Source organism: Anarrhichthys ocellatus, unplaced genomic scaffold, assembly GCF_004355925.1.
Source record: "Anarrhichthys ocellatus isolate YVR2014 unplaced genomic scaffold, GSC_Weel_1.0 scaffold5, whole genome shotgun sequence".
Classification (NCBI taxonomy): Eukaryota; Metazoa; Chordata; class Actinopteri; order Perciformes; family Anarhichadidae; genus Anarrhichthys; species Anarrhichthys ocellatus.
In genome coordinates this window covers 15154929-15178719 of record NW_022280035.1, presented here as the reverse complement: position 1 = coordinate 15178719, position 23791 = coordinate 15154929, and the positions used below count along the sequence as shown (strand labels likewise).

At 40.8% G+C, this 23791-nt stretch overlaps 1 protein-coding gene across 1 annotated transcript; it reads left to right on the top strand.

The window, feature by feature from the left end:
• The first annotated feature begins 19 nt into the window (after positions 1-19).
• LOC116382284 (piezo-type mechanosensitive ion channel component 2) lies at positions 20-23560 on the top strand. The gene is made up of 45 exons (XM_031845219.1): positions 20-40; positions 1049-1315; positions 2569-2677; positions 2932-3053; positions 3794-3853; positions 4735-4883; positions 5001-5165; positions 5547-5588; positions 5875-5907; positions 6132-6244; positions 6469-6644; positions 6799-6975; positions 7103-7267; positions 7587-7787; positions 7875-8079; positions 9036-9137; positions 9254-9419; positions 10577-10820; positions 10941-11037; positions 11280-11439; positions 12411-12500; positions 12628-12716; positions 13127-13192; positions 13408-13520; positions 13671-13791; positions 14226-14300; positions 14496-14662; positions 14966-15162; positions 15401-15562; positions 15744-16115; positions 16235-16493; positions 16849-17037; positions 17162-17369; positions 17563-17695; positions 17829-17976; positions 18080-18294; positions 18663-18821; positions 19001-19148; positions 19637-19825; positions 20502-20594; positions 21212-21381; positions 21943-22059; positions 22718-22797; positions 22968-23181; positions 23305-23560. The coding sequence occupies exons 1-45, from the start codon at positions 35-37 to the stop codon at positions 23558-23560; spliced, it is 6789 nt and encodes a 2262-aa protein (XP_031701079.1). The 5' UTR covers positions 20-34.
• Positions 23561-23791: the final 231 nt, after the last annotated feature.

Genomic DNA, 23791 nt, shown 5'->3' with positions numbered 1-23791 from the left:
GCAAAAACACAGCTATGTCAGCGCCCTTATCATCATGATGGTGAACTATACTTACAACAGTTTGAGTTTGTGCGGCAAGTCTTTTAGCAACCCTGACTAGTGCCATCACGGAGGTCGACAGGAGAGAACAAATATCTAAAAAGGATAATTTGTTCTGCTGTATGTGTAGCGTAGGTCTGCTCAGTACTGTAGATAACGTAACATAAGATTAGATCAAAGAAGATAAGGAGGGTTCATATATGTTACAGCAGTGCAAATGACCAGCCAAAGAGCATAATTATAAAATACTATAAACATTTTATTAAAACTCTTAAATTAAATTAAATTATTACAAAAGACCACTGTGGGGAATATTTATTTATACAGTAACTGTATGTAACTATCTTTTTATTATTGATTAATTAGTGAATTGTTTTTATATTCATTGATTCTAGTTTAAGGAAAGGAAAATCCCCAGAGCTAAAGGTGATGTCTTCAAATTACTTCTTTGATCAGACCAACAGTCAAAAACCCATAAGTGAATAAATGCAGAATGATATAATGCTAAAAGAGAAATGCAACATTTTAGGAGCTGGAACCAGAGACTGTTAGGTATTTTTTGTTGATAAATTACATAAAATATCATCATAATAGGTTATGATTAATTTTCTAGCCTTAACTTTTGATTGCGTTGAGGTTAGCTATCTATGCTAACTAGTCTGCAGGCTAATTAAGTAGCTAACGCTTAACACACTATGGTAGCATTAGGAACGTTAGCGAATTGAGTGGATGTAAAACAATGTAATTGTTATTTTTGACAGGTTGTTTGTTAGTTTAGCTCACCAAATATCATTATCGAAACGAATATCCAATACTTTACGTGGAAAACAGCACAGACATTGACATTAACCACAGTCTATGGCATTAAGGCTAGCTAGCATTAGCTTAGTAACATTAGCTTTTAGCATTAACTAAACTCCTTGACAGGAAATTCAAGAATAGTGTAAAAGTTTGACAGGAATAGCTGTTTGGCTGTAACAATGTCACAATGTAAAATATGTATTCATAGGTGTGGAGTATCACCTACAACAGCTGGCTGACTTTTGCCCTGCTGGTGTGGTCCTGTATCATTTGGATGATGCGAGACCGACGCCGCTACGCCATGCTGTCCGCCCCTTTCCTGGCTGTGTACGGCACCGTGCTGCTGGTGCTGGGCTTCCTGAGCGGGCTGCGTCTGAGCCGGGCCGAGCTGTACCCCGGTCTGCCCCCTGCTGTGATCACGGACTTCGACCTGAACAGCTACCACCCTGCGCCCTGTGTGCACCTGGGAGCCAAGGTGAGACGGAGAGGGGGTGAAAAGAAGGCCCTCTGAGACAAATCTGTAATTTGGGGCAATACAAAATAAATTTAATTGAATATGAAAATATGTTTTGTTGACGTTAATTTAAAAAACGTTATGAGGTCAGCTAATAACTTGGCGTAGGAAAAGTGGTGGATTGTAACTAGTACTGGACTACAATTTTGAGGTAGACTACTTGTACTCTACTTTAGTAGAGTTCCATTTTGTGCAACTTTAAACTTCTACTCCACTACATGTTGCCAATCAATAATGTAGTCTACTCCACTAACATTACATTTATTTTACAACATAGGGGTTAAATTAGGCTATTGATGCTTACATAAATGCATTAGCTACTTTAATTCTGTGATACATATATTATCATAAAATGGGCCATTCTGCATATTGAGTACTTTCACTTTTCATACTTCAAGTACGTTTTGATGTTAATATACTGTATACTTTTTACTTTAATGTAGGACTTTTACTTGAGATGGAGTATTCTTACACTGTGGTACTGCTACTTCTACTTAAGTAGAATATCAGAGTATTTCTTGCTAATCCAACTACACTTACAAAGGTTTGATTGTGTAAATGTTAATGTGCCTAAAGAAAGTATTTATCTAGGCCTATCATATTAAATGAGCAATAAAAGTAATACGTTTTACTTATGAATTACTAATTGTTTAACATAGCTGATCTTCATCATCCAGACTGTGTGCGAGTGTTTTGATCAGATTTGAATAACATCTTCCTGGCAACATGAGCACACATTCTAGTTGCTGTCATCAGGTTCAGATTTAGATTTTCATAGTGTTAAATTGAGATTGGTGCATGGAAATACCACTTATGTTGGACCAGTGACAAGAACACAGAGAAAACTGAAAGACTGTTTAAACTATAACAGTGTGTTCATGTGGATCCCATCACTTATTGTAAGAAGCTGATAAGGAAAATGAGTTGTCAGGTTCTTTGGTGCAGATAGGACAGAAAGCTAAACAGAGCTGCCAACTAGACACTTTCAGATCAATCAATTCAGTCAAACAAGATCTTTTCAACTGCACCCACAGATCAGAGTCTGATAATTGTGCATTGACAGGTTATTTTTTGCAACTTTTTTTTATAGCCAAGTTTTTTCCTATCCAGATTGTATTATAGTTGTTACATAAATATGAATTTGAATTAAACAATGTTTACCAAAGCAGATTGTAAAACCGTGTGTGTCTGTGTGTTTTGTGTGCGTGCTGCAGGTCTTCTACAGCTTCAGCTTTTGGTTGATGTTTCGTCAGCAGCTGAAGGAGAGACAGGAGGAGCAGATCTTAAAAGACGAATCTCTAGATGAAGTCAAAGTCCTGCCACGTAATTTATTTTCAAATTTCCTTGACAAAGATTACAGCTACTGTGTTAGAGAATAACATTTTGCTTGGAGTAATCATAATGTAAGACCTGTGTACTCATGAAAAACATCCTGACATGTAGCCAGGCTGTGACCAACTGTTTGATGAACAGTGTCTCTCTTTTCTTTTCTCCTCCTATTCTCCTTCTGTCCATCAATTCTTTCCCGTATCTCCACGCCCTTCTCGTCCTTCTCTTCTTGGTTTCCTCCATATCAGCGGAGGAAAGTCCGCCATCGCCTTTGGCAGCGATGCTGATCTCAGTAGTCAAAGGGACGCTGGTGAAATACTGGATCCTCCTCTGCTGCTCCATGTTCTTTGTGGTCAGCTTCTCTGGAAAGGTATCTATTGACAAACTAAGAATGGGTGAAGTCCCGTTCATGACTTGTGTCTAATCAAACTTTGCCAAACAATAATGTGAATGTCACGGTAATAGGAATAGCATTATAAGCTGTATGTGAGAATTATTCTGCTGAGAGAGCTTCAGGGCACATGTGTAGTGATTTGTCTTGATAGTCTTTCCCTATTGTTGTCTCCATTTTATCATCTGCTGTGGTGACCAAATTTTCCCACAGTGTTAATTTAAAGTTCCTGTCATGCAATCTGTCATCATTCCACTTCATACATGAGCATTTGTGCTGTCAAAGACCTACCGAGGAAGAACTACACTCTATAATCGTCTCGTAGATCAGGTCACTTATCACAATACTATTTCAGGTACAGTACTTGGGAAGGTTTACATGATCGTATAGGTGGCTTAAAATCTGAGGTGAAGAATAAATGACAGAAAATGTTTTTGTATTTTTCTATTCTATTTTTTGGTCTTTATTTCAGATACTGTAAAGAATGTATATGTACTTTACACAATATATGTATTTTGAGAGCCACAAAAAAATTGAATCACAAAAATGAGTACATTTACAAAAAAAAGAATAATATCTGCATGCCGTCAAAGGACTTTTTGGGTCCAGGTGTCTACGTAATCTTTGGTAGATTTCCTGCATGTCGAGCAAATTGTTAGCTGCCTATCATATTTTATTTTATTTCAATTTACCTCATTTTGACTGTTTCACCTGCTTAGGTGGTCGTCTACAAGATCCTCTACATTGTGCTGTTCCTCTTCTGTGTTGTCCTCTATCAGGTTAGTGATGTTAGTGATCTGACTTTAGTTGCCAAGCTTCTTCATTGAAGATGTAACTTACAGAACTCGCTGCGGCTCGTACAGTAACTACATGTATGTTACTCCTCGGTGTGAAAATTGTTTATTACATTTATTCTCTGAGCAGATGATGGGCGTAAATTTGATATGGAGATGGCAGGGCTCAATAAGTGGAGAGGAAATTTGCTTTTATAGTTGACACGTTGTTGCACAACACACTAAGCTGCGATGCTTTCAGGTTCATCTTACACTGTAATGCGTTGACTCCTAAGTTATCATTAGTGAATCATTCAGCTGTTGTTTGGGCATAAAAACGCTCGGCTCTTATATGAACTGGGAACGCACACACAGACTATTTGCCACTCATCAATTCTATTTTACAGTTAAAAGTATTGATTATGACTCATAAACACCTACACAGTCATTTTTTGTTTCTGTTTTCCTGTTTTGTTTTTTTCTCCACCATCTTATGTTACTGCTGACATTTTAGAAACACAGAAGGCACTTATACAGGAAGGCCTAATGGCTGTAGAAGTGACGTAAGACAAGACAACACCACTTGTCTGTTCGGACAACATCAGCAACACTGTTTACTGGTGTTTAGAGGTAACTTGTTTGGAAGATGCAGAACATTCAGGACAAACTGCTTTACAGTGTCGTGTTTTACCTCTTTACTTTTCATAAAACAATGTTTTTCTTTTTACAAAATGTACCAAAACACTGGCAATGAGGAAGATCTTGGCTAGATAATCTGAAATGAAATCCTACCCTCTAAACTAAAAGGCCAATCTGCTTTTAACTGACATCAAACACTGTTACTAAGCTTGTTTACAAGATATTTAGTCTGTTGTCTCTCCCCTCAGATCCGTTACGACGTGTGGCGTCGGGTCCTGAAGACGTTCTGGGCGGTGGTGGTCGGTTACTCCATGGTGGTGCTGATAGCCATCTACATGTACCAGTTCAGTAGTGTGTCTGGGCTGTTCAGACAGATCATGGGCATGTCGGAGGAAGGGTGAGTTTTTTTAAGAGTCCCGTTTCTTGGGAATGAAGCAAGAAAATGATTTTGTCAGACAGCAGACTTGGCCCTTCTGGTTAGTTATCACAGCATTACACCTGTCTGACTTTTCAGTCTTCGCGACCTGGGTTTGGAGCAGTACGACACAGTGGAGCTGTTTGCACGTATCCTGCTTCCTGCTGTGTTTCTATTGGCTTGTATCCTCCAGCTGCACTACTTCAACTCGGACTTTCTGACTCTCACTGACCTCGACAACGTACCTGTTAGACAGGCTTCCAGGTGAGACGGCAGGAATATGTGCAGACAAGGAACATTCTGCTCAATTGACAATAATGTGACAGTGTCGCTAAATATGTCAAGCAAGGAGAAATGAGATCACTTATATTAAAATTGACTCACGAAAAGCACAAAACCGCAACAAAAGACTACTTTCAACAAGTTAAATCTGCTCATTATCTAACAGACAATACAGCAAAATGTTGTTGTAAATTAAAGAGGTTTTACTAATCTTATATTATATTCAAAACATTACAAGTAAAGATATTAAAATAAAACAAACACATACTGTTTCTCTACTTTATATAAGTTCTGATTGACTGTTAAACATATTGTATATCTCTGTTTGTCTCATTTATCTTTTCCATCTTTCTCTCCACCCAGAGAAGAAGAGCTCAGGAGTTTGGTCAATGTGATTTCTGAGACGTAAGAGCTGCATTTATTCCTCCATAAATGTTTCGTTGTGCTCACTTTTCAGATGACCCATCACAACAGTATCTAGATATGATCAGTGTTTAATCAGTCAGCTGGACACACATAGTGTGAATGTATTGCCTCTGAATCTTACAGGTAGAACGACAAGTCCTGCTTAGGTTGTGTATAAATATTTCAACATTGAGTTATTGACTTTATTCAGTGTTCATCACAGTAACAGGAATATCAGTCATGCTCACTGTAGTGTTCAAACAACTCTCTTTAATTTCATTCCCAGCATTAAAGAAAACATTGAAAAGATTCAGAAAAGGTAAGGCTGTTGTTTGACTCTTGATTCTTATTGGTTAAACGGATCAGCGTTTGTGTCTACAGTACATGTTGTATTATATTTATTTGGTATATAATTCATATCTATACATACTTTGTGTGTTTTGAGGTGAGGTAAAGTTGAATAAACAATGTGTGGATACATGTCTGCATATGTTTTTCCAATCATTTTGTAAATATTTAAGTACATTTTTTGTTGTCCTCCAGACTTGTAAAGGAGCAAATGGAAAATGGGAAAAGTCAGGACACTCTGCACAGCGTTGGACAACAAACCTCCTCAGAGAAAGGAGCTGGAGAGCAGGAGGAGACAACAGAGGAGGGTAACTATAGCTCAAGACCAAAAATGGCTCTTCAGCCTCCCTTTGTGAGGTCAATTAGGAGTGGGATAAATTACACAAAAAATGTATTCCATACACTGTTATGTTTTCCTCTTCGGTTACACAGATACCACAGTGTATCACACATGAATGACTTGCCACTAACTGCTGACTGAGCCGTATGAGAGATGATGTTCCCTACCCTTGATACCGTCTTTTCCTCCCAGAAACTGTCGCCAGCAGTCACGAGGACAAGTGGGTTGTGATTGTGGACCGGTCGAGCCTGCTGCTCATTCAGGCCATGTTAGGACTCCACAGGCTCCAGGAGCAGAGCTGGAGACTGCTGGAACTCCACAGCCTCAAAATCGTGTCCTCCGGCATCATCTGGGTGTCACTGCAAGAGGTGAGATGTTTGATCTGTGCACATATGTGTGTGTGTGTTTAAAAATGTGTAGGTATGTGTGTGTATACAATCCCCTGATATTGTTTTACGTAACGTGAAGGTAAAGTCAACCAATAAAAGGCAACATTTTTAGCCTTTAATAACTTTTTCACAGGTTTCTCTAATGAACTTGCTCTTCCTGGTTCTGTGGGTGTTTGCGCTTCCGTTCCCACGATTACGACCTACAGCGTCCAGCATCTCTGCTGTGTGGGCCTGCGTCATGGTGGTGTGCAAGATGTTTTACCAGCTCAAAGTCATCAAACCCATTGATTACTCTTCCAACTGCACCGCTGTGAGTAGCCATTACTGTGTGTGTTTGTAACAGTTACCTAAAGCGAATCTAATGCTTTTGTCGGCAGCTTGACAAGCGGCACAGCTGGATCACCTGTCAGTGGGCTTTGACGTTGTTTGTATGTCAGGGTCTGGTGCTGTCCAACAGCTCGGGCCTGGATGATGGAGCGGAGCTGAGGGGGAAAATGGTGGAGCTGCTCGGGAGGTCCATTCTCTACATCGAGCCCGTGGACCCCGTCTACTGGTGTGGTGCGCTGCGTAAATGTGAGGGCAGGATCCTCCCCTGTCTCAGGGTACGCTGACACACCTGCCAAAGTCACAACATCACACAAAACTGTTTTGCATTCTATTATATAATACCAAATACACTCAACCAGATTCAGGCTCTAACACTCTGGACTATGTATTGTGTATATAAACTGCAAAGCCTGTTAATAGCTGTTTGTAACCAAGGGAAGTAAACTCCTTGCTCTGAAGCTTGCTGACCAGGACCGAACAATTAAGACCTCACAGATAGAAAGACATACAACTGAACTCCAGAGACACATTGGTTGGTTTTTGAAGTCTCTCCACAGTCCTTTGGATTCAGATTTTCTGTGTTCTGTGTTGTAGAACCATCTGATGGTGCTCGGGCTGCTGGTGTTTGAGGCGACCGTCCATCGGCACCAGCTCTACTTCCGTCTGCATAACGACCTAAAGTCCCCGCCCTTCAGCATCATCTTCCAGGGCATCACGAGGCAGCACCTGGATCATGGCGTCCTGCCCTGCATCAAGTACTTCATCAACTTCTGCTACTACAAATTTGGACTGGAGGTACTTTTAAGGGCCCGAAGTGTGTGTTATCTGAACCGTTCAAAGTATCTTTCATTGACTTCTTAACATGCACACACTTCTTCTTAGATCAGTTTAATCGTGGCAGTCAACGTGATCGGTCAGAGGATGGATTTCTATGCCCTGGTCCATTCCTGCGTCTTATTGGCTGTCCTGTCACGGCGACGCAGAAAGGCCATCGGGGAGGTGTGGCCTAAATACTGCTGCTTCACTGCAGGGCTCATGGTGCTGCAGTACCTGCTCTGCATTGGCATCCCTCCGGCTCTCTGTGTTGGTATGGACTTTTTAATAATTCTGTGATTCCGTGAAATAAACGATTGATATAATTATATATAATTCATATCCAGTTCCTGACAACTTTAACATTTGCAGTTTATCACCAGGTGTGTGGCACGCACAAAATTATGCATTTTTATAAAAAACTTCACCAGTTTGCTTTGAAAAAACAGATGAGGAACTGGGTGGCATGAGCAGTGATAAAGACAAGAGTGACACAAATCAAAGGCTATAGTGCCAAATACAAGACATTTAATGAAAGAAACTATGCAAAACATCACAGCAAAGAACACATAGTATGAAATATGTCATTGATTAATCTGTCATTCATGTTTTTATTTAACCAATTAATGGTAAAATAATATCAAATTTCAAGGTGATGTCCTCAAATAGATTACAGTCCAACAAACAAAAGATATTACAGTCAGTTTACAATGATAGCAAATGGAGAAAAGCAGCAAATCATCACATTTTACAAGCAGGAACTAGAGACTGTTTATTGTATTTAAATCAATTATGTAATTAATCTGTTTTCAACAGTCTGCAAAAAATGTTCTACTTATTGACCAATAGACAGCAAATAATGATTTATTTTTGTATTAATTCATTATTTGTTTGGTCTATCAAATGTCATAAAAAAGTGAAAGATGTCCATTAATGGAGTCCAAGTTAAAATCTTCAGATTGCTTCTTTTATCCAATCATCAGTCCGAATCCCACGAATATTACGTTAACTCTCGTATATGACAAAGAAAAGCTTCAAACTCTCACATTTGAGAAGCTGAAACCAACAAAAGTTTGGTGTTTTTGCTTGTAAAACCGACTAAAACAGGTTATCAACTATCAAAATATTTGCTGATTCATTTTCTGTCACTTGACCTGTTAAATATATCGTCAACTCAAAAATGTCACCGTCTACATATAAGTCTCCTTGAACGTTTTTTTTCCTCATCAGATTACCCCTGGAGATCTGCAGTTCAACCTTTGACCTCTAATGTCATTAAGTGGTTTTACCTGCCCGACTTCGCCATGAGACCCAATCCTTCATTCATATTCTGTGAGTTTCACTTCTCCATCTGTATGCTCCTCTCTTCTCTGCTGACTTTGAACCTGTTCCTCCTCTGTATTTTAGATTTTGACCTCCTCCTCCTGTCTCTCTCCTGCTCTCTACAGATGACCACCTCCTGTTGCTCTGCTCGTCTCTGCAGTGGCTGGTGTTTGAGGAGGAGAACCGAGCAGTAGTGCGACTGATTGCTGGAGACAACGTTGAGATCAGCCGCAGTCTGGATCCTTGTTCCTTCAACCAGTTCGTACCTGTAGATAACTTCCTTCACTGCAGGTCAGAAACAGAACCCTTTTTATTTTCAAGTGTTTTTCTTTCCATTATATCTCAGACTTGTCTTTGTCTGAATGTCGATTTGAATATTTCATGTTTATCTATACAACCAAAACTCATTGTATTGATTTATTTTCTTGACTCACTCACTGTGAGTCACCCTCAGAGTCTAAATGTATAGACCTGAGATTAAAAAAAACAGGAAATAGCCTGAACTCCATAATCCAGCACTTAGTTAATCTCTTCCAACAGCTTCCTGCTCTGTAGGTTAAACCGCTGGTGGAGAATATTTTAGTCCACACATCATGGTGTGTGGTTGCTCAAAGAGTATTAAGGGGTGGAGTTAGATCATTACTTTATGTGTGCTTTCAAACTCATGAAAGCTGTTCTGGTAAACTGAAACTGCTGCCTAAGCAGTCCTGGACATCTCCCATTTAGTTTACGGGATGCTTCTCACTTTTTACGAAGAGTCTTCATCAGTGTCACAGACAAAGCAAAGCAGCTGTGTTGTTTCATTGGCTGATGAAGTTGGTTTTGAGTTGGAGAGTTGATTGTATTTTATATGTCGATAGATGTCGATCATCACATACTCTGGGTCTCATTGACAGATGGCATGAGGTGTTTTGCGATATTATTTACTGTAATAATGAATGAACAGCCATTAACACCATTAAAACAACATCAACAAATTAACAACCATTAACTAACACATGTGTTTAAGGAATAGTTTGACATTTTTGGAAATTCACATTCTTGCCGAGAGTTCGATGAGAAGATTGATACCACTCTCATATATGTATGCTAAATATGAAGCTACAGCCAGGAAACGGTTAGCTTAGCTTAGCATAAAGACTGGGAACGAAGGGAAACAGCTAGCCTCATGAAGCATGGTGTATTTTATAACTTTGGACAGAGCTAAAAAAAAGAGGCGATAGAATTATAATTTTTGTACAGAGACGTGAGTGTGGTGTCGATCTTCTTACCAAAGTTTTTCACAAAATTTCAAACTATTCCTTTTAGTAAAATTCTGTGATACAAAAACGTCTCTGGTTCTGATATATTTTTTAAAGTCTCTTTGAATGACTCTTTGTCTGTTTCTATCTGTTCTGGCAGCATGTTTTTTTATGTTTTTTCAGCGTCCCTCTCTGTCTGGTCCTCAGGTGCTACCTCGACATGGTGAAGGTGTTTGTGTTCAGCTACTTCTTCTGGCTGGTGCTGTGCCTCATCTTCATCACCGGCACCACGCGGATCAACATCTTCTGTCTGGGCTACCTGGTGGCCTGTTTCTACTTCATGTTGTTTGGAGGCAGCGTGTTGATGCAGCCTGTCAGGTACATCCTGCGACTGTGGGACTGGCTCATCGGATACACCTGCTTTGTGATTGCAATGAAGAACCTGCTGTCTGTGAGTGTCCACACAGTAAACCAGTGCAAGCACCCACCACTTAACTTGTGAGCCTCTTGTGCGGGCTCTACGCTGTCAGTTACAGCCTCTTTCTGCCATTCCTGTGTATTTTGTGATCAGCTCGGATCTTGTGCCTACCTGGACAGCCTGTTGAAGAACGGCTGCTGGTTGATTCAGGCCTTCAGCATGTTCTGCACCATCAAAGGCTACGACGTCCGTAAGTGTCTGCAACAGATGATGATGAAGGACAACTTAAATGTCATTATTGTTTGTACAGAATATAGGTGTTATCAAATTTGGTTGATATTAGTATTAAAAATAAACTTGGTGTTAGAGTTATTGTCAGTAGAGGATGCAGAAATCAGGGAACTGACACTTTATTGAGCTTTTTTTTTTATTTCCCTAATAGTTTTGTCAGATTATTGAAATAGAGTATGACTATTTCTTAAATTTCGTCAGCTGCTCCTGACGCTGAGTGCGAGCTGCCGGAGGGTGAGGCCGGCATCGTCTGGGACGCGATCTGTTTCACCGTCCTCCTGGTACAGAGGAGGGTCTTCCTCAGCTACTACTTCCTGTACGTGGTGTCTGACCTCAAGTCGTCTAAGATATTGGCCTCCAGGTCTGTACTCCACACTAACCTCCTGTTTAGGTCCCTAATATGCTTTAAAGCCGCAGCAAGTGAACTTTACAGTTCGGGTGAGAGGTTATAAATGGCAACGAGGGTAAAAGTTTGATAAATTGAATATATTAAACCCGACCTAGCTTGCCTGTTTTCAGTTTATAAAAGAAAACCAAAGGGACGTGATAGGCAAAAGAGTCCAACTTGCTTGAGATGAAGCAGCTCACTGTTCAGGGGAAGTTTTTGTTGCGCTCTATTTTATGGGTAATCATGAATAATTTCATAATTATTTCACAGAAATTTTTCTGGCAAGAAAAATGTGGTTCTTATTGTAAGGAAAACAGTAATTTCATGAATAGCAGAAATATCAATTTACTTCATTCTGCATAAATATTTAATTGTTACATATTTTGACATGTTCAGCTGACCTGCTGTGAACTCACTAAAAGACTCAAATGCTTGCAATTTGTTGGAAATTATTCATTTGAGATGTAGCATTCACACACACACACTCACACACACACACACACACACACACACACAACCTCACACTTGACCACCATGGGAAAATGAAAAAGGGACTCTGCTGAGTGCAATGATTCCTCCCACAATAATTTACAACAAACGGTTCCTCAGTTTGGGCATTGTACATTAATCAGTTAAGAGGTAATGCGCCTCTTTGTTTATTTGCCACTCTCACAGCCACAGCTCCTTTTTGCCAATTGGCATGAACACAAACACACATCTTCCCACTCACACATTTGACCTCCATGCCAAATTTCAGCCTCCCAGGGCAAAAACTGTGTCCGCTGAAGGGTGGGGAAACTTTCGTGGAGCAACCGACTGACAGACGAAGTGAGCTACAGAGCTGCTGGTCGCAGCTATCAACATGCAGCAGTGATGAAATGAACAGATGGTGACCACAACAATGTAAGTAATGCTCTGTTCCTCTACCTCTCTCTACCTCCAAGGGGCGCTGAGCTGTTTGAGGCCAGAGTGAAGAAGGAGGTAGAAGCCAGACTGGAGATGGAGAAGAAATCTGTGGAGACACTGAAGAAACAGTAAGACACATTTAGAACAGTGTAGAGTCAGTACAAAGTACATTTACAATACAACATTTACTGTTCTCACTGTCAATAAAAAATACATAGTGATCAGCTAACTTGCCTTTCCACTCTCTTCCTCTAGGATGGAGAAGATCAAATCTAAACAGAGGAGTGGGCCTAAAGCAGCAGACAAACCACCTCTTCCTACTAATGAGGAGCAGGAGGCACTGCGTAACACAAGTGAATCTATCTTCTGTTTCTACTGTTAATAAACCAGCAAATTCTATATTTACCGCCCATGAAACATAGGTAGAAAGTCTGTAAATAATTCAGATAAAGAAATAGACCATTAATACCACATTTCTAATAGGTTTCTCTTTTGTGACAGAAACAATTTTATAAGCAAATTCTATCTATTATTATAGCTCCAGTCTTCTATATACATTTGAGCTCAAATCAGACCCATATTTGAAGTTTATTTTTACGGTGAAAGATGATTTTGTGTCAACATAGGGTGTTGCACTTTTCACTGAGAGCTATACTTGTATGTAAGTGTTTACTTTGTGGAACTCTTTATCATTGAAAGGGAGAAAATCATCAAATATATGTGACGACTAAACCGACTGATTTGCGTTTTCCAGGTGATGATGAGAAGGCAAAGAAAGATGCCGGAAAATGGTGGAAGCCTTGGGTGTCTAAGCCTGGAGGTGAGCAGCAACATCAGCCAACATAAACACTGCTCAGTGCTCTCAGAGGGAATGAATGATTTCCTGTCATAAAATCATCTCCTCAGGTTATGTAATGAAACAGTAGATACAGCCACTGAGCTGCTGTATTGGCTCAGCTGTGGATCAGATGCCTTGGTCAAGAGCTCAACAGTATGCATAGTGATGCAGCTTTGACACTGTTCTGTTTCATGCAGTGGAAAACAACTGTGGCTACCACCTGTTTGAAAGTGACAGCGAGGAGGAAGAGGAGGAAGTTACAGAGAAGAAGGAAGAGGAACCACCACCAAAGAAGAAATCTGCTTTCCAGGTGAGAGCCAGAAACAAACCCTGAAACACAAAACAAACTATTTGTTTCTACATGCTTTAGGATCATCCTCTAAAAGTGAACACTGAGAGAGTTGTTGCTATGTTGTAACATCATCAGTTGACAGGTGTATCTGTGTCTTTGATATCCCAGTTGGCCTACAATGCCTGGGTCACCAGCTCTAAGTCGGCTCTTAAGGACGTGAAGAGGGAGAAGAAAATAAGAAAGAAAGAGGAGAAGAAGAGAGCAAAGAGAGAGCTGCAGAGACAGCAGGGTGAGAGAGAGCGTCATGTGGTGTTTATGAAACCGCTTCCAATCCTCCTCTGCAGTCTTTCAATTCAAATGTCAGACTGGCTACCACCAACCACAGCTTGTTTCATGCAGTTATGAATGATAAGAAATGATTTGCTGATGATTTAAACATTTAGACACAAATCCAAAGCTTTACCTTCTGCGGAGAATGAATATGCTTGGAAAGTTTAAAGACAGTATGTTATAAGATAAAGAGTCTTGTTTTCAAAGTTTTATCCTGCCCTAAGTGCCCAAAATGGAAAGCGGCGTTAATTATAACTCAGGAGGTCACCAGAATCCGTAGGAAGCGACCATGGATTTGACAGCGGTCTGGCCAGCAGTTGTGAAGACATCCTACAGCTGTTCGATTGATGGACCAACTGCCAATATGATAACAGTAAATCTTCTTTCTTCCAGGCATTGATATAACAGACTCTAGTGAGGATGAACTGGATGAAAGCACTGTGGAGGAGGAGGGAGAGGAGGAAAAAGGTAAACAAACACGAGTCACTGCATTACACTCACAACAACAAACCTCTGGATTCCTCCAACGTTCTAACACAAGTTAACGTCTGAGTGAAAGGAACACTGAATTACTAAATGACTTTTTATTTGTTATAAGAGCAGGGAAACCTTTACTATACCAACTCATTCATGCTCACCTATGTACTTGTCCTCTCCTTACAGAAAACATTCTGCAGCGCGTCATTAGCACCTTGAAGTTCAGCTTGGTCTTCTTTAAGTCCCTGCTTGACGACGTTACAGGGAGTCTGAACTCATTCTGTAAAGAAACCCTGGACATTTCCAAGGTGCTGCGCTTCGAGCGCACGTTACTCAGCCAACAGCAGAAGAAGGTGAGAGGAAAGGATTTATAGCTGATGATTGTAAATTAAAGACATACCCTAATATTAATTTAGTTACTTGTTTTAAGTTGATTTTTACACTGGTGGTTTCAGTTCTGGCTAAATAAATTAAAATTTCTCACACCAGACATTTTGACTTGTCAAAGCAGAAAAGCACAAGTGTAACATTAATGATGCTTGGTGCATCATCAAAGGTGCATGCTCACTAACTCACATGGCACATTTTGGGGACCCTTAATGGACAAACAGTATAGTTCTGGGTCAGCTACACCCTTTCGCTCCCCCGCTCTACAGGGTAAAGAGGTGAGCCAGGAGAGCGTAAAGCAGTTTTATGAAAACTGGATATCCCGTCAGAACACACTTTCATCTCAAGACGACCTAGACGACTGCCTGCCTTCTCCCTCCCTACATGATGTCCCCTCCTCGCACCATGCCTATGCCAAGATAAAGAACCAAGCTTCCAAAGTGTCCTGGGGCAGCAGCATTTCCAGGTAGGTTACTGGACACTGAGTCGGTCACATATTCACATTTCTCATGTTTTCATTCTGTTTTTCTGCTTCTACTGTCTTTCATCACACGTGTGCATACATGTACTGCATGTGTAAACTTTGACGTGGCGACAAATTAAATAAATGAATAGCATTATTAACGTACATATGTGTATATATACACAGTCTACCCCTCAGTCTAACCCTGTTTACTCACCTGCTCTCTCCTCCTCACCTTCAGCTGTATGACAGATGAGACGATGCTCGGCTCCCGGCAGCCGACCCAGGAAGAGCTGGACGATCCTCCCGCTGTGTCGCCTGCAGCTGACAAGCTCAGACGGAAGCTCCTGAAAACAGCCAACATCGACCTGACCTCCTTTGAGACTGTTGAACTTTCACCAAGGTGAGGGAGAACATATTCAAGTGAAGAGAATCCTGAATATATGTACATGTGCAAAATAGATGCAAATTGTTCGTCTATGGTAAATCTAGACTTCCGTCAACGCTTTCAAATTTTTGCATAACCATCTCCCCATTTGATTCTTGAAGTTGAAATGTCCCTGTCTCTATCTTTGTCTCAAAAGCTGTGAAGATGAATTCCCACAAAAGAAGGACCACGAACAAGAAGAGGATGATGAGGAGGACACGGAGGGTGAGACGAAACGTGAGCAAGAACAAGAAGAGGATGATGAGGAGGACATGGAGGGTGAGACGAAACGTGAGCAGGAAGAGACAGAGGAAGAGGAACAACGAGGGGAGGAGCGTGATGTGGAAACAGAAGACCTGAATGAGGAAGCACAGCAGAGAGAAGAAGACGAATGCGCTGATTACCCAGAAGGCACATCGTTGGGCTTCAGGGAGAGTGATGGAGAGAAAAGCCTCAACCTCACAGAATCTCCCAGACCCTTGAGTCAGGAAACGAGGAACCTCACTGCCAGTGAGCTGCTGCTTAACAAGTCAGTACACACAGAATTGTATTAGTTGAAAGCTAATTAGCAAGAGAGAGACAAGCTGCTGTGTGACATTATTATTATAATTTCTGTCTTTTCCTCCCATCCCTCCATCCTTTCTGTAGTATGTTTGAAAATGACGAGATCTCAGAGTCCGATAAGTTTTTTGTGACGTTGCCGAGGCCACTGAAGCTGCTGATGGCCCTCTATAACACCATGGTGTCCAAGTCAGAGATGCTGTGCTACTTTGTCATCATCCTCAACCACATCGTCACGGCGTCGCTGCTCTCCCTCATCCTGCCCATTCTCATCTTCCTCTGGGCCATGCTGTCTGTGCCCCGGCCGAGCAAACGCTTCTGGATGACTGCCATTATCTACACAGAGGTAGGCTATTACAACACTGAGTGGTGAGTTTGACATGATCTTCAAACTTGAGGGGCTTCATCGGAGTATTAATATTAATTTTAGAACAAATAGACACCAGGGCTGCAATCGGTTTAATGTTTGATAGATAAATTCATTCCACTTTGGAAGAATACTCAAAATGTTCAGATTAAAAAATGGTTATTTTTTACATATAATTCTCTGCTTGTATCTTTGGTTTACTAGTTCCATATGTGAACACCAAGGACAGAAAAAAAGAAAATTAGTTTTATGGAGAACATATTATCTGATTTGGTGATCATTGTATTGTTTCAGCTGATGCATGATGCAGACCTCTCTTCTCTGTTTCTCTCAGCTGACTGTTGTGGTGAAGTACTTTTCCCAGTTTGGTTTCTTCCCCTGGACCACCTCTGCCTACAGAGGCATCAACGCTGATCAGCCCTTCGCCCTGCCCAACATCATCGGGGTGGAGAAGAAAGACGGCTACGTCCTCTTCGACCTCATTCAGCTGCTTGCTCTGTTTTTCCACCGCTCTATTCTCAAGGTAACCATGAAAAGTTACTGCACTCATTCAAATATGCCCATCTGCCGCTTTATGTCCTGTAAGGGACCACCTGCCACTAACATGCTAGTTTTGCATGTTAACATTCAGTTTGTTGTCCATGTAGTGCCACGGGCTGTGGGACAACAAAGAGGTTGAGATGCCTGATTTTTTCAAGAAGATGAAGAAGAAAGTCGACAAGAAGAAGATGACAGGAGGAGATAAGATGGGCAGTAAAGACAAAAGTCAACGCCGGCTGAAGTTCCTCCCTATCCAGGCCTCCACCACCTCCATGTTCTGTAAACGAAAGAAAGGCAACTCAGCAGAATGTGATGGTGAATATTCAGAAAAGCTTAAGATATTTCGATCCAAATCGGACCCAACAGTTTGGGTGAATCTACTGTGAGACTTCCACTTCTCCTTTATTTCCAGTTGTCTGTTGTTCTTTTTTTTTGTCATTGGTAGTTGACATTAAACTCCATGTATGACTAAAATTTCTCCATTTCACGTTTATTTTTTTCAATGGAGAGGTGAAGCCCAAAAAGCAGCACAGCAAAAACAAGAGACGGCAAAGAAACAAGGCACCGCTGACCAGGAAGCAGAGGATTAGACAGCTGTTCAAAGAGAGGATGCTACAGGCCAAAGCTGCCATCATAGAAGTGTGCGTTGTTGCATACCGACCTCATGACATTTTAACATCATCTTACTGGTTCTTTTCTAAAATATAGAGTGAGTCAATATGGCAGCTTGGAGAAAAGTGTGTTTTGACGATGTATATTCTGTTTTTTCTCCAGCGCCCTTCACATTTACTTACCCATAAGGCAGTTCTTCTATGACATCATCCACCCAGACTACAGTCCTGTGTGTGACGTCTATGCCCTCATGTTTCTCATCGATGTAGTCAACTTCATCGTCACTATCTATGGATACTCGGCTTTTGGGGTAAGAGTCTGACCTGCCTGTCATCCAACCAACAATATACAGACTTTAAATGCATGTTATGTACAGTATGAAACAATCATGCTGATCGTTTGTCTGTCTGTAGAAATATTCTTCAGTAGCAGACATCACAGAGTCTCTCTCGGAGGACCAGGTTCCAGAGGCCTTCCTGGTCATGCTGCTGATGCAGTTCGGCACCATGATAGTGGACCGGGCCCTCTACCTGAAGAAGTCCCTGCTGGGGAAGTGTGTTTTCCAGGTGGTGCTGGTGTTTGGCATACACTTCTGGATGTTCTTCATCCTCCCCGGGGTCACAGAGAGGTCATCAGCTTAGTTTTTCACTCTCCTCATTTAATTCAGTTGAAATTATCTTCCTCTACAGGCTTCATAAAAAGCCTGTGTGATAGAAATAAAGGTAGATAATAATTTCAAAAAGTTACATGAAACATCATGAAAGTGCACATTGAGTGTGCTTGTCTTCATCCTCTTCTTCTTCTTCTTGACAAAACTAACCCACACATACTGTACTTATCTTATATAACTTACAACCCTAATTCCAGTTGTTCAAGACTCCATTTGTAGAATTAGAATAAATGGAGGGGAAAAGAAAGAAGAAAGATGCAAAGAATTGTATCTTAGATATTTTCATTGATTTTGCCTTATCTCATCATGTCTTTTGTGCTCCACAGGAGGTTCAACAGAAACCATGTTGCTCAGCTCTGGTACTTTGTAAAGTGTATCTACTTCGGCTTGTCTGCCTATCAGATCAAATGTGGCTACCCAAACCGCATCCTGGGAAACTTCCTCACCAAGAACTACAACTACCTGAACCTCTTCCTCTTCCAAGGGTAAGAGAACAGTAACTGGCTTTAATAAATACAAACATCTTCTAAACACAGCATGAAGTTATTAGAACGTCATCGAATCAGATACATTTTCCACACTTACGCACTTGTGATAAAGTGTTGAGAGTGTTTGTGATTTGTTTTCTGTGGTATTTAAATTCTCCTCTCGTCTCCTCTTCCAGGTTTCGTTTGGTTCCCTTCCTGACAGAGTTGAGGGCCGTGATGGATTGGGTTTGGACTGACACCACTCTGTCTCTCGCCAGTTGGATTTGTGTTGAAGACATCTATGCAAACATATTTATCCTCAAGTGCTGGAGGGAGTCCGAGAAAGTAATTGAGAGCGTGTAGTGCACATACTGCTTGCTGTACTATTACTGAAGCTCAAACTCAAAGTTTATCAATTTAAATAATGTTTATTGAGTATTAAGTACACCATAATCTGCCTTAAAATGTTGATAACATGTTGCTTAATTCTTTTTCTTTTTTTTTACTGGCATCTCCTTTCCTTATTGGCAGATAATTAATTAATTAATAATAATTGTTAATACATTAATATTTTAATATTTTTTTAGTATAAATGTAACTATTCTGTTGACCAGTACATTATTTAGTAGTTTATTAAATACAAATAGTAACAGTTAGAGCTTCTAAAATAAGAGGCAGTATCGATTAAATATACATTTAAATTTATAACTGCTGGTCAGAGAAAATATTCAATTTAAAGGCTTCAATCTGTTAAGTTGTGACATACATTTCTCTTTTAACATTTCTCATTTTATAAGGTGAGAACTGTGGTAATTTTATTGTAATTCTTCCAGAAATACCCACACACTCAAGGGCAGAAGAAGAAGAAGGTGGTGAAATATGGGATGGGAGGGTTCATCATCTTCGCTCTCATCAGCATCATCTGGTTCCCGCTCCTCTTCATGTCGCTGGTCCAGTCAGCTGCCGGAGTGACCAATCAGCCGTTGGCAGTCTCCATCCAGCTCAGCATCGCAGGATATGAGGTCAGGATGGAAACAAGTTCATTTAACTATGTGCTTACTTTCAACTTTTAGCGTTTGCATGCTCGTATTCTAAAACACTAAAGCTTATTCTCATCGAGGACTTCTTGCTTGTAAAAGGTGGAACAGCCTGTGTATCGCTTGAAATGCCACAGTGAAAAAATGCAGGTGTGGTGTCTCGTGGATAAAGGTCATTACACATCGCCATCATTTAACACAACAGTTTTTCTTTTGCAAAAAAACACTTTTGAAACATTTTACTAAAAACCACAACTGTCAACCTAATGGTGACGCTACAGGATAAGTCAGTGGATCATCCAAAGTCAGTAGGATGTATCCTCTGGGGACCATGAAAGTCGGCACAAAATTGCATAGTGTGACGAACTCTGCCATTTCGCCTCAATTAGTCGTTGCCGTGTTTTCCAGAAACCTGGTAGCAGGAGCTACTTAGGGCTAAGTGGGTAGTTGTTAAGATATTTCAGTCTGGACCAAAGGAGCAGACCGACAGACAGTCGTCTCGAGAGCCAAAGACAACAACCACTCCCCTGCAGGACCATCGTGGTTTATAACAGTGATAACGTTTTCACTTCCCCTTCTAACTGTGCTGTTCAGGCGCTAGCCATTTAGTCATTGTCCATGTCTAGTGTGCGTGTATGTTTTACTGATTGTGTTTCCACAGCCTCTGTTCACCATGACTGCTCAGGAGCAGAACTTGGTTCCGTATACAGCAGCTGGATTCAACAGACTCACCAAAGTCTACGCCACCCATCCAGTAAGATTTCACTGTAAACACTGAACTGAGACCACCAGAAACAGGGCGACAAATTCATAAAACTGTTGAGTCTTTCTACTGTATATGTCATAGCAGTAATTATCTTAATTATAATAACTGCCTGTGGCCACGAGGGGGAGCACCTCTATGTTTGTAGCTATATGTTCATGTAGATGTAAACTTGTGTGGGTCAACTTTTATTTGTTGTTTAGTCCACTTGTGGGTTTTAATGATTTTGTGAGTTTTTTATTTGTTTCTCTTAATTGTAGGATAGCCTGTTATTGTAAAACACAGTATTTTATTACAATTATTTAATGTGGATTTCATGAAAAGGGCTTGCAGTATGTTGATACATACAGAAGTGATTATTTTGGTGTCTACCGTTGGACAAATAGTTAAGATGCATAAGCAAGGCAAGTCTATTTGTGAGGCACCTGTAAACAACAAGGCAAATCAACAGGCTTTATATAAGACAAAAAATGCATTGAGAGAAAAATAATATAAAGGACACACAGTATACTGTAAATAGAGAGATGAGGATTCAATTCATTTCAAAATACCATGGTGACATTTATTGAAATAACCGTGTTAATCTAATTCCCTTCTCTCTCTCACAGTCTGCTATGCAGTTCATAATGAACCACGTGGTGGACGACATTGTTGTCGCTAAGATCAAGAGTGATGCCAGTCTGCTGTGGAGCATCAGCCCGGCAAGTCGAGCGGCCATGATACAGGAGCTCAGCAACTCCTCTCACATGTACATGACCTTACGCTGGACACTGCTCAGGTAAGTGTGTGTGTGTGTGTGTGTCATTGTTTCACAATGCAATGCAGATCAAGTAGGCTTGCATGTGTCATTGTTGTTTTCACGAGTGCTTATGCACAAATGCTTGTGGACAATGTATACATGTACTGGCATGAAATGCATTCGGAAGTATATGAAATTTTCTTAAATACATGTTATTCCGATACCTTTTACAAGTGTTCTTGCTACTTATTGTGCTATGTATATTAGTCAGATTTTTAGCCCTCCATTGTTTTACATATCAAAGAAAGAAAAACAAATGTTCTTAAAAGTCCTTAAACTTGTTAAGTTACAGACTCCATTAATGTGTAATCTGTGCATTAAGTGCCTGTCCATTTATATAATGTCATATTAATTTCTTGGGGATTCAGAAATCAATCAAGTAGTTTACTATAAATGTTCAATTCTTTATGCAGATCTCTTCATTAAACTGTTCGGTAACTTAGTTTTTAAATCATTTGGCTGGATTTTGCAAAGACGCACATAGCATTGAACAAACTTTGGTACCTGTGCTGATTAACGTTCCTCTCCTTCCCTTCTCAGGGATGCGTCCATATCAATGCATGCAGAGACGGTGGGAGAACACACTGTGAAGTTTGAGGACAATGACTTGAGGGAAGGGATAATCCACATGCTCAAAGGCAACAGCACCAAACCTGTGTGAGTCGCAGTGAACACTCACACACACACACACACACACAACCTGTTGGTTTTTACTTGGTTGTGCTATTACTGCTTGTCTTCTTCTGGATTTGAAATGCAATTTGCTTAATGACTACAGATGTTAATGTTGGAGAGTTAAACATGCTAGTAATGGCTACTGTAGTGACCCTGTTGCTTATCAAAAAAGTCACCACGGTTGCTAATTGTTTGTTTAGACGCGTGCCATAAATAACGAAGTCCAGTTTCCAATATAGGCATTTTATTTCTCACATAAACAGAGGCCAACCACTTTCTCTGTCGTAATCCATTTCCTCTATATATACTAAAGAAATCATAACATTAAATGTTACACGGTCAAAAACTGTTTGCTCCTGCTTACTCAGCAACACCTGTCTCAAGTGACCTCCCTGATTATAATAACATGTGGCCTAATTGACAGCGTCACTACGCCCCCAACTGGTGGGAGGTTGTAGAAAACAAAACAATAACAAAATGGCTCTTACAGCTATAATTAAGTAAACTCTAAAAATACTGAAGAAAGCATTACACTTTAAGAGCTGAAATATTGTATGTCATCAACTATTTCTCATTTTACAACCCAGACAGTCCCGCGCAGCATCGCTGAATATTTTCTTCATCTTATTCTGTCCCGTAGGATCATTAATTCTCTGCTACCAAAGTTCCTCAGGGGTCCCAAAGGACCAATATCCAAAATGGCAACCAGGATGACAGTAGGTTAGTTACAGCTCATTGTATGTTGACCATACTACAGACGTTTTCTTCCATGAATTATAGCTGCATTGTAATGATACCATTCAAAGGGATCCATCTTGGATAAGGATCAGGTGGTGATCTCTTGTTTAAAACTTACAGTTTGTTTTTAACCCCGGCATGTTTCCCCTCAGCGCAATCGGACCGGCCAGAACTCCAGGCGCTGTCTTTCTTCAGGCCCATGTCAGTCAATCTTCAACAGGTCAACGGAGGGGCAGACCAGTGGTGGGTGGTGAAGGAGTGCTCCCCTGTGCTCGCCTTTTCCGACCACAAGTGTCACAACATCGAGATTGTGGTGTTCAGTGACAAAGTCAGCCCCTCCAGTCTGGGCTTTCTGGCTGGTCACGGGTAGGTAACAAGACATCTCACCAGCATTGTGACAGTGAAGCTGTCCAGCTGTTGTGCACTCACAGTGGTATCTCTCTCACATTATTCGAACATGTCCACTCTCTCTGCTCCTCTTCACCGCAGCATCGTAGGCCTGTACATGTCGGTGGTGCTGGTCATTGGAAAGTTTGTCAGGGAGTTCTTCAACGGGATCTCCAGGTCCATCATGTTTGAGGAGCTCCCGTGTGTGGACCGGGTCCTGAAGCTCTGTACGGACATTTTCGTGGTCCGCGAGACGGGAGAGATGGAGCTGGAGGAGACGCTCTTTGAGAAACTCATCTTCCTCTACCGATCACCGGAGACGATGATCAAGATGACCAGGGAAAAGAAAGACAGCTAGGGATTTGTTGGAATACCATCTGTTAGTACGGGACATGGGGGGTGGATCGCCAGCTATGGATGTGTTCACACTGAACTCCCATCACTCAAAATGGATATTTCAGAGCAAATAACATTTGGTGCAGAGGAGTCATTTCAGTTTTCTTTCTATTTCAACGTGTGCAATTAAAATGTAATTGCAATTATATAAAAATGGATCAAACTGTTTTCCTTATAGCATTACAAGTAGGAA

What these genes read in the sequence shown, in the direction of transcription:
- LOC116382284 (XM_031845219.1), top strand. An exon ending in ACTCTTCCAACTGCACCGCT is followed by an intron (nt 6,976 to 7,102) that starts GTGAGTAGCCAT and finishes TTTGTATGTCAG; the next exon opens with GGTCTGGTGCTGTCCAACAG. An exon ending in CCCTCCGGCTCTCTGTGTTG is followed by an intron (nt 8,080 to 9,035) that starts GTATGGACTTTT and finishes TTTCCTCATCAG; the next exon opens with ATTACCCCTGGAGATCTGCA.